The sequence below is a fragment of the Tasmannia lanceolata genome, unplaced genomic scaffold, assembly GCF_043159265.1.
Source record: "Tasmannia lanceolata isolate RefF3 unplaced genomic scaffold, GAP_Taslan_0.1 ptg000019l, whole genome shotgun sequence".
Classification (NCBI taxonomy): Eukaryota; Viridiplantae; Streptophyta; class Magnoliopsida; order Canellales; family Winteraceae; genus Tasmannia; species Tasmannia lanceolata.
In genome coordinates, this window is record NW_027518696.1 from 15,750,069 (window position 1) to 15,766,965 (window position 16,897).

Sequence of the window (16,897 nt, forward strand, 5' to 3'; positions counted from 1 at the left end):
CCTGCATGAACATACAAGGCAACCTGATAAATTTCATGTGGATGTCCAATTGATGCTTCCAAGTTTGAAAATAAGCTGTTGATGGTCACCAATAATGAGGGCAATGCCTTGTCAGTGTCCTTAATCAAAGATTCCCCAAATTTATCGACCTCCACATAAACCTGCAGGAACCACCAGAAAACAAATTGAGTTAGCAGAACTAAAAGATAGTTATAATAGATAATATATATTAGATAAATGGGATTTGCTAGTGTCCATCGCAGAAGGCATTTCGCGGATGGTCTGTTGCATCTGACAGCAGCCACAGAGGCTAACTTTTCAGCAGATTTTGTTTTCATTCACGAGGTGGCTGCTGTCAGATGCAACAGACCATCTGCAAAATGCCTTCAGCGATGGACGCTAGCAAATCCCTTGATATATATAGGGTTACGATACTATGGTCTCAAGTCCAATAAGGCCAGGATTTATATTCCGTACGTGTCAGCAAATGTGCATGTGAAACCAGCACCAATAGATGGCTAAGATGGGCCCTAAAATAGAATGATCATGATCTAAACATCTCACTGATTACTGCCATCCTAGCCTTCCGATCAATGGCTAAAAATTGTCAGTTGCTGATATTCAATGCCATCGAATGCAAACCAATTGTGAGATGACCATCCCATGGCGGGGCCCTTCTAGTGTTGTATGTCCCACATGCCAAACCTGTGCCTCTTGTAGTATGGTGGAGCTTGGTCCATTTGGACCTGACTCCATACAGTCGCAACATAAATACATATATAAATATGGGCAAGAGACTATAGTCCTGGTCCAATTGGACCCACCTCCACCATAGTATATGTGGCACAGGTTTGGCGCGTCGCATCCATAATATGCATGTCTGTCAATGCGTATGGGTGCATGTGTGTATAATTGTTTGGATTGAGAATAGAGAAAGAGAAGAAAGGCAGAGAACAAGGAAGAGAAGAGACCGGGGATGAAGGATTCTTTCAGCAACATGAATTGAAGGTATTTCCCTCTTTGTGACTTCAATCAATCTTAAGTCATACTTAGAATATAGCCCTGTGGGGCTACAATAAAATATACCTCAACACTCCCCGTCAAGCATGGCATAATGCCAATCATACCTAGACTACCCAAAACTTTATCTAACTTGGATCTTATCACCCCTTTTGTAAGAACATCAGCCAATGATCTAAACTCTTCACATAAGGCACGCTTCTTGAGAATCCACCTTCTCTATAATAAAATGCTTGTCTACTTCAATATATTCGTTTGATCATGTTGAACTGGATTGTGATTAATGCTTATGGCAGCTTCACTATCACAATAAAGCTTCACAGGGCTGTCCATCTTTATCCTTACTCAAACAACAAAATCTTCAACAAGAGAATCCCTGCAACTCCACGAGTCATAGACCTATACTTTGCTTTTGCATTTGATCGTGCTACCACAGATTGTTTCTTGGTTCTCTAAGTAACTAGATTTCCTCCAACAAAGGTGAAAAAACATTTGGTAGATCTATGATCATCTGCAGATCCGACTGTCTACATCGGTATATGTGTCAACGCAAATAAGCCCGTGGTAAGAAAACAGTAAGCCTCTCTCATGAGTTCAACTATCTCAATCCCCATTTCCACCACAAGATGAGATGATCTCGGAGCATGCATACATTGGCCAACCACACTCATTAAATAAGCAATATCAGGTCAGGTTAGTGGTAAGTATAGCAGACAACCAACAAGGCTCTCAAATGGCTCCTTAGTCAGAACTAAGAAGATTGCCAACAATTTCATTAAACTTGTCATTAGGGTTGATTCGGAACACTGCTCGACGAGCACCCAACACTACAGTTTCTTTCAATAGATATAGAAGATACTTTCTGTAGGATATATAGTTGTCAACTCATGACTCAACTCGTGACTCGATTTCTTAATTTTGTGACTCGTGACTCGACTCGACTCGTGACTAGTAAGAGTTTTTGACAAAAACAGAAATTTAGTTGAAAAAAATATCATTATATCTCAAAAGACGAAGCATGTAAAAAATATAACCCAATTGCACATAGATAAAGCACTAAGCCAAAAATATGTATCTATCTATCTATCTATCTATCTATCTATAATATTTACTGAGCACATAACATTCCAAGTGTCATTTCGCCTTTTCCGGGAAAAGTTTTTCCTGGAAAGTATTTTCCCCAACACCATGTTTTGAACTTTTGACGGGGTGGGGCCCATATTCTATACCCAAGAATAGCATGGGTAGGGTCTACTATTTTACACTTGATCCGGTAAGCGCACCAACTCCATCCAAGCTCATGCATATATCGTGGGACCAATTGTTTTACACCTCATAATGGGGCCCAATATTTAACAACCATGCCTAGGATGAGTGGGGCCCACCGTCTCTACCCAAACTAATGCAGAAGGTGGGGCCCACCATTGTAACCCTAATGTTATTGACGAGGTGGTGTCCATCACTCCTAAGCAAACCTATGCATTTGACTGGAGCCCACCATTTTACATCTCATGTTTTGATGGTGTGGGGCCCACCATTTTACACCCACGCATAGCATAGCACTGAATACTAGTAAATAACTATATGCTTGTAACTTTCATGCACAAAAATAATTAAGTTCTAAGTTCCAACTTCCAAGTTTTCAACCATCAAATCAAGAAAGCCCAGGCCCAGCGACTCGATTTGACTCATATGAGTCTTAATTTTTCAACTTGACTCGCAATGACTCGTAAGAGTCACCAAACGACCCGTAAGAGTCTTCAACTGAGGCGACTCGCCTCGAAATCCCAATGACTCAACTCGACTCGAGAGTTGACTCGTACGACTCGTAAGAGTTTGACAACGATTCCCCTTATCAATCGAGCTACTCGATCACAATAAAATATTTCAACTTACCAAAGTCCTTAATTTTGAATTCAGCATCCAAAATACCTTTTAACCGATCAATCTCTGTAGGAAAGTTACCTGCCACAACAATGACATCCAAGTATGCAATGAGTGCAATTGAGAATTCCCATGAATAATACTTAATGAGGGTATGATTTGCATAGCACTAACTACGTCCAATAGTTTTAACTGCTCTGTTGAACTTATCTAATCAAGCTCTAGGAGATTGTTTTAGCCCATGGATATCTTTCTTCAATCAACATGTTTTCCTTTTATTTCCCAGATATCAAAGAGCAGGATGTGATTGCATGTACACTTCCTCCTATAAATATTCATTAAGGCATGCTTCACATCTAGGTGGAATAGTGGCCATGATTGATTTGATGTGAGAGAAAGTAGCACCTAAATGGAATTAATTTTTGCTACAAGAACACATGTCTCACTGCAGTTGGTTCCATAAGTCTCTATGTATACCCTTTAGTCACTAACCTCTATATCTATCAAATGATTCATCTACCTTATGATTCACCGTAAAAGACCCATTTACAGCTTATTGCCTCTTTCCCTTTGGGTTGATAAACCATTTCCCAGATCTGATTTTTAGCAATGCCCTCATCTCTTCCCACATTGCTTCCTTCCACTTTGGTTGGGGGATGGCCTCTGCAAAACTATTCGGAATACACATAAGAAACAGAAGAAAGAGAGGAAGGCACGAACAAAGAAAGGCACTTTGGCTGGGAGATTGCCTCATATGCAACAAATTAGTAATAAGACGTGATGTACTATGAAATTTTCCTTTGTCCATGTTAGAAGACATGATAGAAGAGAAATGAGTGAGTTGAGAGAAACTCCCCCTCACTACTCTATTCATAGAGGAGAAATGCAATAGTGGTGGCCACCATTGTGGACTTTTACATGGTAGGTGGCCACCATATTTGACATACAATTTTGACATGTGTGTGGCTGCCATTTTGGACTTTGGCAGCCACCTCATTTGGCATTGCACAGACACCACATTTGACATTGCACATTGCACATATTCTAACACTCCACCTCAAGCTGGAATGTATATATCATACATTCCTAGCTTGTTACATGCATCTTTCAATTTTCAAGGTCCTAAAGCTTTGGTGAACACATCGGCAAGTTGATCTGTGGATCAAGTAAACATGGTGCAAATCTCTATTCTTTGGATCCTCTGGCAAATGAAGTGACAGTCCACTTCAATATGCTTTGGTTGCTCGTGGAAAACTAGATTGTTGGCAACATAAATAGCTAACCTATTATCACAATACAACTATGATGGTCTTGAAGGAGAGAAACCAATCTCTGACAAGAAGGAACGCAACCAAATTAACTCTCCAGTCGTACATGACATAGCTATGTACTCGACTTCTGCACTAGATTTGGACACAATATCTTGCTTTTTACTTATCCATGACACCATATTACCACCAACGAAAGTACAGTAACCAATCGTAGATCTCTTGTCCGCTGGAGAACCAGCCCAATCAGCATCAGTGAATCCCTCTACAATCTCATGTCCGTTCTTCCTAAAACATAATCCCTTTCCTGGTGTGCCTTTCAAGTATCGGACAATCTAGAGTACTGCAGTCCAGTGAGATGTGTGAGGAGGGCTCATAAACTGGCTGACCACTCATACAGCATATGAGATATCAGGTCGAGTAACAGTCAAATAAATCAACTTTCCCACTAATCTCCTGTATCGACCTGGATCCTCAAATAACTCTCCTTGTTCAGGAAGAAGTCTTACATTTGGGTCCATAGGAATAGATGTTGGTTTTATTCCTATGGAGCATGTCTCCTCTAGAATATCTAAAGTGTACTTTCTCTGTGATAGTGAAAGACCATGTTTAGAGTGAGAAACCTCAATTCCAAGAAAATATCTGAGAAGACCCAAGTCCTTTGTCGCAAATTCTTCCTGAAGGAAGATCTTCAATCTATGTATCCCATCTTGATCATTTCCAGTAATTACATTGTCATCTACATAAACAATCAAGAAAACATATCCTAGAGTGATGGCTAAACACGGAATGATCAACCGAACATTGTTTCATGCCAAAACGCATAATTGCACCACTGAAACGACCAAACCATGCCCTCGGAGATTGCTTCAGCCCATAGATAGCTTTCCTAAGGCGACACACTGATGAACCCATCTCCTCCTGAGCAACATACCCAAAAGGTTGCTCCATGTAAACTTCCTCAGTAACGTCGCCATGTAGAAAAGCATTCTTCACATCCAACTGATAAAATAGCCAACGAAGATTAACTGCAATAGAAATCAACACTCGTACGGAGGGAGGGTATTTTCGCAACCGGAGAAAAAGTCTCCTGGTAATCAATACCAAATGTCTGAATATAACCCTTTGCAACTAGCCTCACTTTGAGACGCTCAATTTTCCCATCATGCTGATATTTAATAGCAAATACCCAACGACGGCCAACTGCCTGCGCACTAGAAGGTAAGGGAACATGATGCCATGTGCTATTTGAGTGTAGGGCATCCTTCTCAACATCCATTGCAGCTTCCCAGCCAGGATGAGCCAATGGCTCTATAACTGAATTTGGAATAGAAATAGAGGAAACACTGGAAACAAATAAGCAAACTTTGGGTGAAAGATGATCATAAGAGACAAACTTTGAAATTGGGTGAGAAGTCGTACGAGAACAAGTACGACTGGGAATAGAAGAATCAGAGATAACAATAGGATTACCTGAAGAATGATCATCATCAGACATAGAAGAAGGATTGGCCTGTTGAGGAGATGGAGGTTGAAATACCTGTCTATGACCCCGGCTGTACACTTTCGTCACTGGCAAAGAAGAAACTTCCTAAGTATCTGTCGCAGGCTCTGCTGAGGAACAATCTGTAATAGGCTGTGCAGAAGAGGAATCGGGAGTAGTGGGTATAACATCAAATCCTGTCAAAGGGAAAAATAAACTCGGCGGCTCAACTGCAGAAACCTTTGAATCAAAGAAATAAGGAGTATCTTCAAAGAAAGACACACTAGCAGAAACAAACGTTTTGCGCAGGCTAGGACTATAGCATTTGTATCCTTTTTGAGTTCGTGAGTAACCCAAAAATATACATTTCTCAGAACGAGGGTCCAACTTATCCAGTCCCGGAGCTAACTTGTGAACAAAACAAGTACAGCCAAACACAGGAGGTAGTAAAGGAAAAGGATCACCTAGGGGATATAGACCTGAGAAGGGGGTCTAGCCAGAAAGTATGGAAGATAGTAGGCGATTTCCTAGAAAACATGCCATGAGTACGGCATCACCCCAATAGACCTTTGGTACTCGCATTTGAAACGTGAGTGTGCGAGTCAGGTATCTGATTTTACGCTCGGCAACCCCATTCTGTTGAGAAGAATAGGCACTAGAGGACTGATGAATAATGCCTCGAGAGTAAAGGAATTGAGTGAAACCTACGAGAAAAATACTCCTCGGCATTGTCAGTACGCAAATAAGAGATAGAACATTTAAACTGATTTTCAATTTCATAATAAAAGCTAAGAAAGGCATTAAACACATCAGAACGTTCCTTGAGAAGGAACAACCATGTAGTGTGAGAAAAATCATCAACAAATATTACAAAATACTGATAACCATATAAAGAAGTAGTCCATGCAGGACCCCATACATAAGAATGAATAAGTTCAAAAGGTCTAGATGACCATCGACTACCACGCGAAGGAAAAGACACTCGATGGTGCTTTCCCAACTTACAAGACTCACATGAAAACGACTCAATAGATTTCATAATAAAATGAGATTTCCGTAATTTGTCCGCAGGAGGATGACCCAGACGAGGTACATGCGTAGGAGTAGCAAGGGCAGAACTAGCGCCATCAGATGTAGCAATAGAAGCAGTAAGCAGCGAAGGACGGAGCTCTGGGTGTAAGTCATAACAGTAATCAATGGTGTGTCCCTCCAACCGACAATGGGTACAAAATCGAGGTCCACGTCCACGATCACTCGAGAAGTCCCTACCACGGCCACGACCCGTAACATCCCGACCACGGCCACGTCCCCAACCACCTCGGCCAGCATGGCCAAATCCACGGCCACGGTTAGTACCAGAAGAGGTAACAAGTGCAAACCCATCAAGACGATGGTCAGTCATCAGAGTAGCCTTCATACGTTGTACCCTAGAAAATGTGTCCTGAAGCGATGGTAGGGTACCAGAACTAACAATCTGCTGGCGTAACTGCATAAAATGAGGCTCTAAAGAATCGAGATATCGAACAACGCGCAATTACTCCTGACGATGCTTAAGAACAATTGGATCTACAGTAACGGGCATAAGCAAACCTAACTGCTGACAAAGAGACTGATAAGAGCTAAAATGCTCTAATAGAGACAGGTCACCACGTTGAAATCCTAACTAGTCAAAGAACAGATCACACAATCCGGTGACATTATCAGCACCAGAATATAAGGTTGCAGCATACTCCCAAACTTCCTTAGAGGAGTCAAGAAACATCATATTGGCTGACACCTGAGAATCCATACAACTCCAGAGAGAAAATCTGACCACAGCGTCCTCTTGTTCCCAACTTCCCATTTCTCAAAGGTGGGATCCTTGGTGGTCGGAGGAGCATCCTCAAGAAATCGTACTTTGCCACGACCAAGAAGGTAAGTACGAACTCCTCTCCTCCGGGGAGGACAATTCTTCTCATCCAGTCAAATTGAAGTCATCTGAGGAGGGGCCTCCGCATGAGAATAGCCAGGAGAAGGACCAGTAGCCGAAGAAGAGACCCCATCAATTTTCAAAGAAACCAATGGTAGCGAAGAGGTATCAGTGAGTTCCATAAACGATGACTAAATGGGATAGACTGTGAAAAACAATGAAGGACCAACCAAATCTCCAACAATCGACGATCAGGCCACCACAAATATAGTTGAATCACAAACCCGAATAACCACGAGCAACACCATACGTGAAAGCTACCACCACTAGGCACACCACCGACTAGCAACCATCAAGACTACCAATCAACACAAGCCAACAATCAACCAAATCACCAGTCACATCAACCACCAATACCATCGAATCACCAATGCCTTTTGGGGTGGATAAAGAGACCCACGACACACGGATGAATGGGATAGAGGGTCTCTGTAACACAGGGAAGGGTTGGGGGCTTTCGTAAAAGCACAGAGAGAGGCTGGGGATTCAAGTCACGATTAGGGTTAGGGTTAAGAAAGATCAGTGTTAGAAAAAATGGAAAAAAAGAATAAAAGAATGAAGGTGGTGATTAATCTGGGGGTTGGTGCCCTGATACCATGTTTGAAGACATGATAGAAGAGAAATGAGTGAGTTGAGAGAAACTCCCCCTCACTAATCTATTTATAGAGGAGAAATGTGAGAGTGGTGGCCACCATTGTGGACTTTTACATGATAGGTGGCCACCATAATTGACATACAATGATAGGTGGCCACCATATTTGACATACAATTTTGACATGTGTGTGGCTGCCATTTTGGACTTTGGCAGCCACCACATTTGACATTGCACATTGCACATATTCTAACAGTCCAAGACAATTGGAATATCTAGATCACTAGCAAACTCATATTTTTTTGAAAGACTCAACACTTGAGCTCAGACGTGTCACCACTAGCAAACTCATATTCAACATGACTAGACTCAAAAGTGGGAGAGCTGTAGGAGAAATACTGTAGGACTCTATTCCAAAGTATCTGTTTGGTTTGGAGTGTTTAGAGTGACAGGACTGTTGTTGCCGCCTTTCTTTTCAGTCGCCACCCATGCACCTATAAACTTTCAGCGCCTTCGGACCCCGGTAGGAGGAATAGGCTCAACCATAGGAATTGGGACAGGAAGCATACACCTCTCTTCAATTCAACTACTATGCTCTCCCTCAACGAGGCAGAAGATGATAAGAATGGAGTGGACTTGAAGAAGGTAACATCCACTACATACCTTTTTCCAGACGCATGATCAAGAGACCGATGTCCCTTTTAAATAAAAAAGTAATTGAGGAACAGTGAGAGGTACAAGGAGAGCTCATATACTAACTGACTACGCCTACGGCAAATGAGATGTATGGGCAAGTGACTGTGAGATATATGAGCTTGCCAACCAACCTCCTTTATTTAACAGGGTCATCTAATAAGTCACCATGTTCTGGACGGAGTTTCACATTAGGGTCCATGGGTACAGCAGCAGGTTTCACCCCAAGGTAATCTGTCTCATCTAATAAATCCAACACGTACTTCCTTTGTGAGAGAGAGAGAGAGAGGTCCCTAGTGGAGTAGGCTACTTCAATCCTAAGAAAGTTCCTCGGGCGGCCCTGATCTTTACTGGAAATCTCTTTCTGCAAAAGGACCTTCAATTTCTGTATACCCACAGAGTTACTGTCAGTAATGATAATATCATCAACATATACTATCAGAAGAAGCCACGGTCTGATGAATGAACAAAGAGTGATCGGCGGCGCATTGTTTCATGCCAAAACGCATGACGGCCTCACTAAATAGCCCAAACCATGCTCGAGGAGATTGTTTCAAGCCATAGAGAGATTTTCGCAAGCGACACACTGAGGAGGACATCTCCCCCTAAGCAACATACCCATGAAGTTGCTCCATGTACACCTCAATGAGGTCGCCATGAAGAAAAACGTTCTTCACATCTAGCTGATAGAGGGGCCAACCACGGTTATTGCTTGCGACAGGAGCAGTAAAGAATGAGGCGGACTCAACGAATGTTACATCGGCGGAAACAAGGAGGCGCCGCAGCCGAGGACATAACAACAATAACCCTTTTGAGTGCGAGAGTACCACAGAAAGACACACCGCCCTGCTCGAGGAGCCAACTTATCTAGGCCTGGGGATAGGTGGTGAACGAAACAAACACAACCAAAGACGGGTGAAGTGAAGCGTAAGGGATCCCCCCTGAGGATGCAAAATCGAGAAGGGGGAGGTACCATCTAAAACCGAAGAAGGAAGCCGCTTGGCCAGGAAACAGGATGTAAGGATGTCATCACTCCAATAGAGTTGAGGAACTCGAATCTGAAAGAGAAGAGTGGGAGCCATATCAAGTAGGTAGCAAAGTTTCCTCTCAGCAACACCATTTTGCTGAGAGGTGTAGGCGCAAGAGGACTAATGAGCAATGCCATGGGAGGATAGAAAATCACAAAAGGCAACAGAGAAGTACTCCCTAGCATTATCAGTGCGCAAACATTTAAGAGTACAAGCACATTGTGTAGTGATCTCAGCATGAAATGTGCGAAAGGCATGAAGGACTCAGAGCGATCCTTGAGTAGAAATAACCAAGTCACACGAGATAAATCATCGACAAAAATCACAAAATTTCGATAACCAAAGAGAGATGTGGTCCTTGAGGGACTCCATATATCAGAATGCACGAACTCGAAAGGAGTAGAGACTCGACTAAGAGCTCGAGATGGGAAGGACACACGACGGTGCTTCACAAGCTCACAGGATTCGCACTGGAAAGAGGGAACATGACTAGGAATAAAGGGTGACTGTTGAATCTTTTGTAGGGAGGGATGACCAAGACGACAGTGCCACTGATAAGGATCGGCCAATGTATGCAAAACAGCAGGACAGAGAACACAATCAAGGCGATAGAGATCATCCACCATACGACTCGAGGCAATCGTCTTCCCAGTCGAGAGATCTTGAAATACACAACAAGAAAGGAAGAAAGAGACAGAACGGTTAAGATTCTTTGTAATTTGGTTTACAAAAAGTAAATTAAATGGGGACCGAGGAACACACAGTGTTGAGGACAATGAAATAATAGAGTGAGGGGAAATAGTACCAATACCAGAAATAGGAGTAGTGGTCCCATCGGCCAATGTAATAGTATTAGAGGCAGACTGTAGGGGTGGAAAAGAACTAAGGGAGGCAGAGGTACCCGTCATGTGGTTGGAAGCCCCAGAATCAATAATCCAATAGCCGGAGGTAGTAAGAAGCGAAGCTAGTGAACCACTGAGATGTGCAAAGGGCGCAGTAGGTGCTCGGCGGTGCGCACGCAAGTGTAAAAACTAAACATAGTCGACCGTGGAGACCGGATCATTATGTGCTACCAATCTAGCAGCAGAGGTATAGGCATAGCAAGAAGGCACATGATGTCCCGTTGTCTAATAAGGATTGAAATAAGGGCGCCACGCCCACCAGCGACACGGCCGCCTGCAGAATCACGGCCACAAACACGGCCCCAACGGTCTTGACCTCTGGCAAAGCGACCACCGCCAGAGCCAGAATAGTCACCACCAGTATACGTGCCAAGAATAGATGTATCAATAGAAGGGGTACTAGACCCATGAGGCTGCACAGGAGAGAGGGTCCCTCTGAGGAATGGAAGGGACCCGTCAAGAGAGGCAGAAGTCATATGTGGGAAAGCAACCTCCACAAAACAGGAATAATTAGAGATGGTAGTTGAAGATGGAACAGTCGATCCAAGAGTAGGATTTGAACTAACATGAGGATCCATGATGACAGGAATAGAGAGAAAGCCGCAAACTATAACAGCGGCAGAGGATAAACAATAGAGAGGTGACGAATCACACGACGGGCCCGGCCATGATACCACGACTACGATGAAGAAACATAGTAGAACAAGACATATGGTCACTAGCCAAGAGGAGAATAAAGGCAAGAAATGAAATTGGAGGCACAACACCCCACTCTGACATTTGAGCAAACATGTGGCGTGCGCTGCGGCTTCGTAGAAGAGACATAGTGGAGGTAGACATAGTATGATTACCAACGAGGAGAAGGGAAACAATCGAATGAGATCGGAGTCTCTGGAAGGAATAAAAAAAGGACCTAAGATGATTTAGGCCAATGAAGAGAATGGGTTTAGAAGCCCAACAAAAGAAGGAGGTGAAATGTAGGTTGAGAAGAAGGTTAGATTGGTTTAGGTTAGGGTTAGAGGTTCCATGGCAAGGGAGGCCGCGCGCGCGCGCGCGGGGGGGGGGGGGGGGGGGGGGGGGGGGGGGGGTTTAAGGGTCCATGGCAGGGGGGCAGCGAGGGAGGTGATGGAGAGTGGGGACATCAGGGAGGCAAGGGAGGGTGGGAGAAAGGGTGTCCAGCAAGGGAGGGTGGGAGAAAGGGTGTCCAGCAAGGGAGGGTAAGAGAAGGGGTTTCCGGCGAGGGGTAGAAGAAAGACGGCAGCGAGCGTGGGGGAGGCTTTGCGCGACAGGGTGGAGTGGTGTGGACAAGAGCGTGAAGAGAAAGAGGAGTTAATGGAGGAAGGGAAGGGTGGAGGAAGAAGAAGCAAGGAGTGCTTCAATGGAGGTCCCTAGGGTACCACAACCCTAGGGCTCTGATACCATGTTGAGGGAGAAGAAGACGAGAAGAGAATGAGAGGGAAAGAGAGAGTTGGGAAGATCCTCCCCCTCCCTTATGTATTTATATTAAAGAGAGAGAGAGTACAGAGACCATAATGCCCTTAGGCAAATACATACACCTTCTACCATGGTCCAAAAAGGCTACAAAACCCCATGAAATCAAATTCCTTAGTCAAGACATAGAGCCCAACAAACCCATACATTGAAAATCAAACAGCACAGATACCATCTTCAACTTGTACAAAAGATATTTCATAAACTAAACCACTCTATTAGAAAAGATGATGAACGGAACCATCTTCCAATTAAACGTCCATACAAATATGTATCTCCATGAAAGTCCAATTCCTTATCGACAAAACCAATGAATAGAAAATCAAACAAAGCATATTTCATCTTTTCACCTCCTGAAAAACCTGTTTCATAAACAAAAAGTCCATTTCATAAACCAAACTATTCCTTTCAAAAATCAACTTATGATCAATGTATGACTTACACCATGAATATCAAATTCCTAATAAAATTAGATCAAAACTTAAGAATTACCACTTGCCAGAGTAAAAAGAGGAACTATTTATAGCCAAAACTTAGTAATTTACTCGGATAAATTTTCAATCGTTCCCAATGATTTCACTCTCTTCTTCTCTATCTCCCAATGATTTCCTTCTCTCGTTCCACGGTTCAAGTGCAGAAGTCGAGATCGAGCACCAAAAATAGAGAGATCAAGAGATAGATAGTAACATTCCTTATGTGCGAGAGATAGGGTTGTAGATGGAAGAGGGTATGAGAGAGAAAGAGGGGTAAGGTTTTCGAATGTGCAAGAGGGAGAGAGCACTCAAAATAGAGAGATCATGAGAAACAGTTACATTCTAGACCTAATGCGAGAGAGATAGGGTTTCAGATGGAAGAGAGTGCAAGAGAGAGAGGGATAGGGTTTTCGAATGCACGAGAGAGAGAGAGAGAGAGAGAGAGAGAGAGAGAGAGAGTTGCGTGTCAGAGAGAGACAAGACTGGAGAGGATTAGAGCTTTAAAATCATAATGAAACCTCCTTTACTACTTCATTACTAAAGTACCTCGGTTAGACAAGACTGGAGAGGATTAGAGCTTTAAAATCATAATGAAACCTCCTTTACTACTTCATTACTAAAGTACATCGGTTCAGTTGTAGCACATATTGTAGAAAACGTCGGGGAAAGGAGCTAAAACTGGTCAACTTTCCCTGGGTCATCTCAGTGCCAGCCTGGCTACCTAGGCTTCTCTCCCTGTTTTTCGAAATATCCGACGTCGCGGGCTATTAAAATCCATCTTCCGCAAGCGAATTTTTTATGGAATCTCTCTCTTGCTCTCTCCGTGGTTTTCCTTGTCACCATTATTCCACCCTATTCGGTTGCCCCTCCCCCGCTCCAACAAGATTCACCACCGCTCTAGTTTTTCACTTTTCACTTTTCACGACAACATAACAGCCAAATGTTCTTTTTTTTTCTTTTCTTTTCTTCTTTTTCTTTTCTTTTATTTTTTTCCACGTCAGTTCCTTGGGTTTTCCAATCTGAGAAACGCAATTGAAATGAATCTTAGGGAGGTCCATTTAGCTTGAACTAGTTTAGACATTTGCCCCATAACAAAACTTGTTTACATGAAAAAATCATTTAAGTAAAGTCCACATTTACTTCAGATTTTACACGTAAATAACTGAATACATCCCATTTGAATTCAATAAAAATAGTCTCGAGTTCAAATTCCAATATAATAAAAATTCAACTTTCTTATTCATGATCAAAATCCATTTTTTTAGGGGTTGGGCCTTAAAGTCCACAGTATTTTGTTAATCTTAAAGGGTCATAATTTCTATCATGTCCAAACATTACTAAAATCCAAAAGTTCGGTGAGAAAAGCCTTATATTTTTGGTTTCCAAAATATTTTCATCTGTGTATCTCAAAATTAATTATATCTAAAAGGTTTTCATTTATTTAGTGTAAAGTATTAGAATTACAAGGGTGTTCAGTTAAGTCCTCAAGTCGCAAGAAGGGAATCGGCCCATCAACTATAATGATTTGATCTTAAACACTTTTAACATAAGCTATGGATATCGGGTTCTTACACCATGCACAAGGTACTACACATTTTACCTTCTATATTATGCCTTTATTTTCTTCCAAATATGAATAGTTATCATCTTGTCAGCACCGGCCAGTCTTATATAATAGTAGGGAAAGGAATGGCTCGGAAAGGCAGCAGTAATATCAAATCAAGCCCATGCATATTGGAAGACTGAAATTCATTCCTTATGGCCTGTAGTGAGGAAGTGAGTTTTTCTTACACAGTTACAGAACTTAATGACAAATTATTGAAAAGTACATGAAAACATTGCCAGCAGTTTTATAATGAACATCGTGAACATATATGAAAACAAGCATAAATGAAACATGGGAAAAAAAGGGAGAGTCCCAAGCATCCGTCTGACAAAAAAAAAGACCGGCAGACTCCGAAGCATCCGTCAGAAGTAATTGTGTTTCTTTTTTGGGTCCAGAGGAAAGGCGGCATGTCCGTGGCATGTCCCCCTCTTGTATTTCTTTTATTCAACCAATAAAATTTAAGGTGCCGGACCGGGTTCCTAGATAAATTCCGGGTTAATATTAACGTAGTCAGAATTTAAAACATGGATTGGAGACTGGCCAAAAACAAAACATTAATATATCAAAATTAAAAAGCAGGGCCTCAACAAATGCACACTATAGTTATGGTTAAGAAAACAAGATCAAACAAACCTCTGCAAGAAATGTCGCCAGGCAATACTGGAGATGCGTTAAGACAGCAATTCTGTCAGATATCATAGTTAAAGCAGAATGGCAGAGACGTTGCATGGGCGTCCCATCTGTAACACATCCACGTATCAACTGAATTGTTCCTTCAATGAAAGCCCGTGGGCCTCTTTCAAAAATCATAAAGTATATTTTCCGTGCATCTGCTCCCTGAACAATAGGATATGATGGATATCAACCACAATTTTTTAGGAAAAGAGCCTATTTACATGATTTTTCATACTCCTAGAATAAGTTTGTCTGCTTCCCTACAGGAAAAAAATTCTGATTTAGCCCAATATTGAGCAAGTGTAACAAGAACCTCTGCCCGTGACTGCCAAAAGAGTAAACTCTTCTGGATATCATGCAACCTTGAAAGGATGTGCTCCAAAATATCCTCTAAAGTGTCAAAAACTTTTGATCTTTCTGTCAGAACCCTGCAGATAGATAGCATGCAATTATATCCAAAGGGACACCAGGTTTAAATATCAAACTATTAATAATATGAAAGATATTAGTCCAAAATTAAGAATAGTGTATTCATGATATATCTTTCATGAGATTAGGTCCAAGTATGCTAATTTGATGTAGAAGAGCATATGAACTGTTTATCGGGTTTTTAAAGTACATGGTGTATTCATGACATATCTTTCATGAGCTTAGGTCCACGCACACTTATTTGATATATAAGAGCATATGAACTGTTTTATCTGGTTTAGGTACATGAATGGGTCGAGCTTAACCATTCAAGTTAACATAAATAATCTGGATTACCTTTAAGTATAATTAGAAAATTCGCTTAATTGTTTTTTGCAGATTTCTAAACTTGAAGCGTCCCAATAATAGAACACCATAAACAAACATTGGAACGCAAAGAAATGGCATCAGCAATCTGAAAAAAGTAAAACAAAAGAAACCTTCATTTAACACAACTTAAATTCATATTAAAGTGAAGGGAAGAATAACAAATAGAAGCATCCAAGCCAGATCAAAGTAGCCAAAGGCAAGGTGGGATAAGTATAAGCATAAAAGTTTAAGATGTTGAGAATGGTCGCGTTATACATCTCACATGTGGAGGGATATTTATGTCTTTCTATGTATCACACATACATACTGTTAGAGAGAAAGGGTGTGTAAGTTAGGGATGCCTCCCCCTTACACAAGCATTTATAATAACAAGAGAATAGTACGAACACAGTTATGCCCTTAGGCATTCTACATATTCTAACACTCCTCCTCAAGCTGGAAAGTATATATCATACATTCCAAGCTTTTTACAAATATCACTCAACTTAGCTTTGCTTAAAGACTTTTTAAACATATTTGCCAGCTGATCTACAGATCGAGTGAAGACTGTGGATATCTCTCCTCTCTGGATTCTCTGGCGGATAAAATGGCAGTCCACCTCAATGTGCTTCATTCGTTCATGAAAAACTGGATTGGTAGCAATAGGTAGCCTTGTTATCACAATACAACCTAGAGGGGGAAGAGGGAACAATACCAATATCAGACAATAGTGAGCGCAACCAGATAAGCTCTGTACTCGTATGTGCCATGGCCATGTATTCAGCTTCAGCACTGGACTTGGCTATGACATCTTGTTTCTTGCTTAGCCATGACACCAAGTTCCATCCTACAAAGGTACAGTATCCAGTAGTCGACCTTCTATCTGCTAGAGATCCTGTCGAATCTACATCAGAAAAACCTTCAATTCTCATATGATCATGCCTCTTAAACAACAAGACTCTTCCTAGAGCACCCTTCAAGTACTTGAGAATCTGGATTACTACAGCCCAATGAGAGGTATGTGGAGAGCTCATCG

General features: G+C 41.9%; 1 protein-coding gene across 1 annotated transcript in view; it reads right to left on the reverse strand.

The window, feature by feature from the left end:
• The window catches only part of DGS1 (dgd1 suppressor 1), a 65,483-nt gene that overhangs the window by 36,865 nt on the left and 11,721 nt on the right, over window positions 1-16,897 (reverse strand). Inside the window, exons 2-4 of the mRNA XM_077361983.1 lie at window positions 15,398-15,512; window positions 15,043-15,246; window positions 24-161 (exon numbers count right to left, since the gene is read on the reverse strand). Of these exons, the coding sequence (XP_077218098.1) occupies window positions 24-161; window positions 15,043-15,246; window positions 15,398-15,512 (457 nt within the window). The remainder of the gene's footprint in view (window positions 1-23; window positions 162-15,042; window positions 15,247-15,397; window positions 15,513-16,897) is intronic.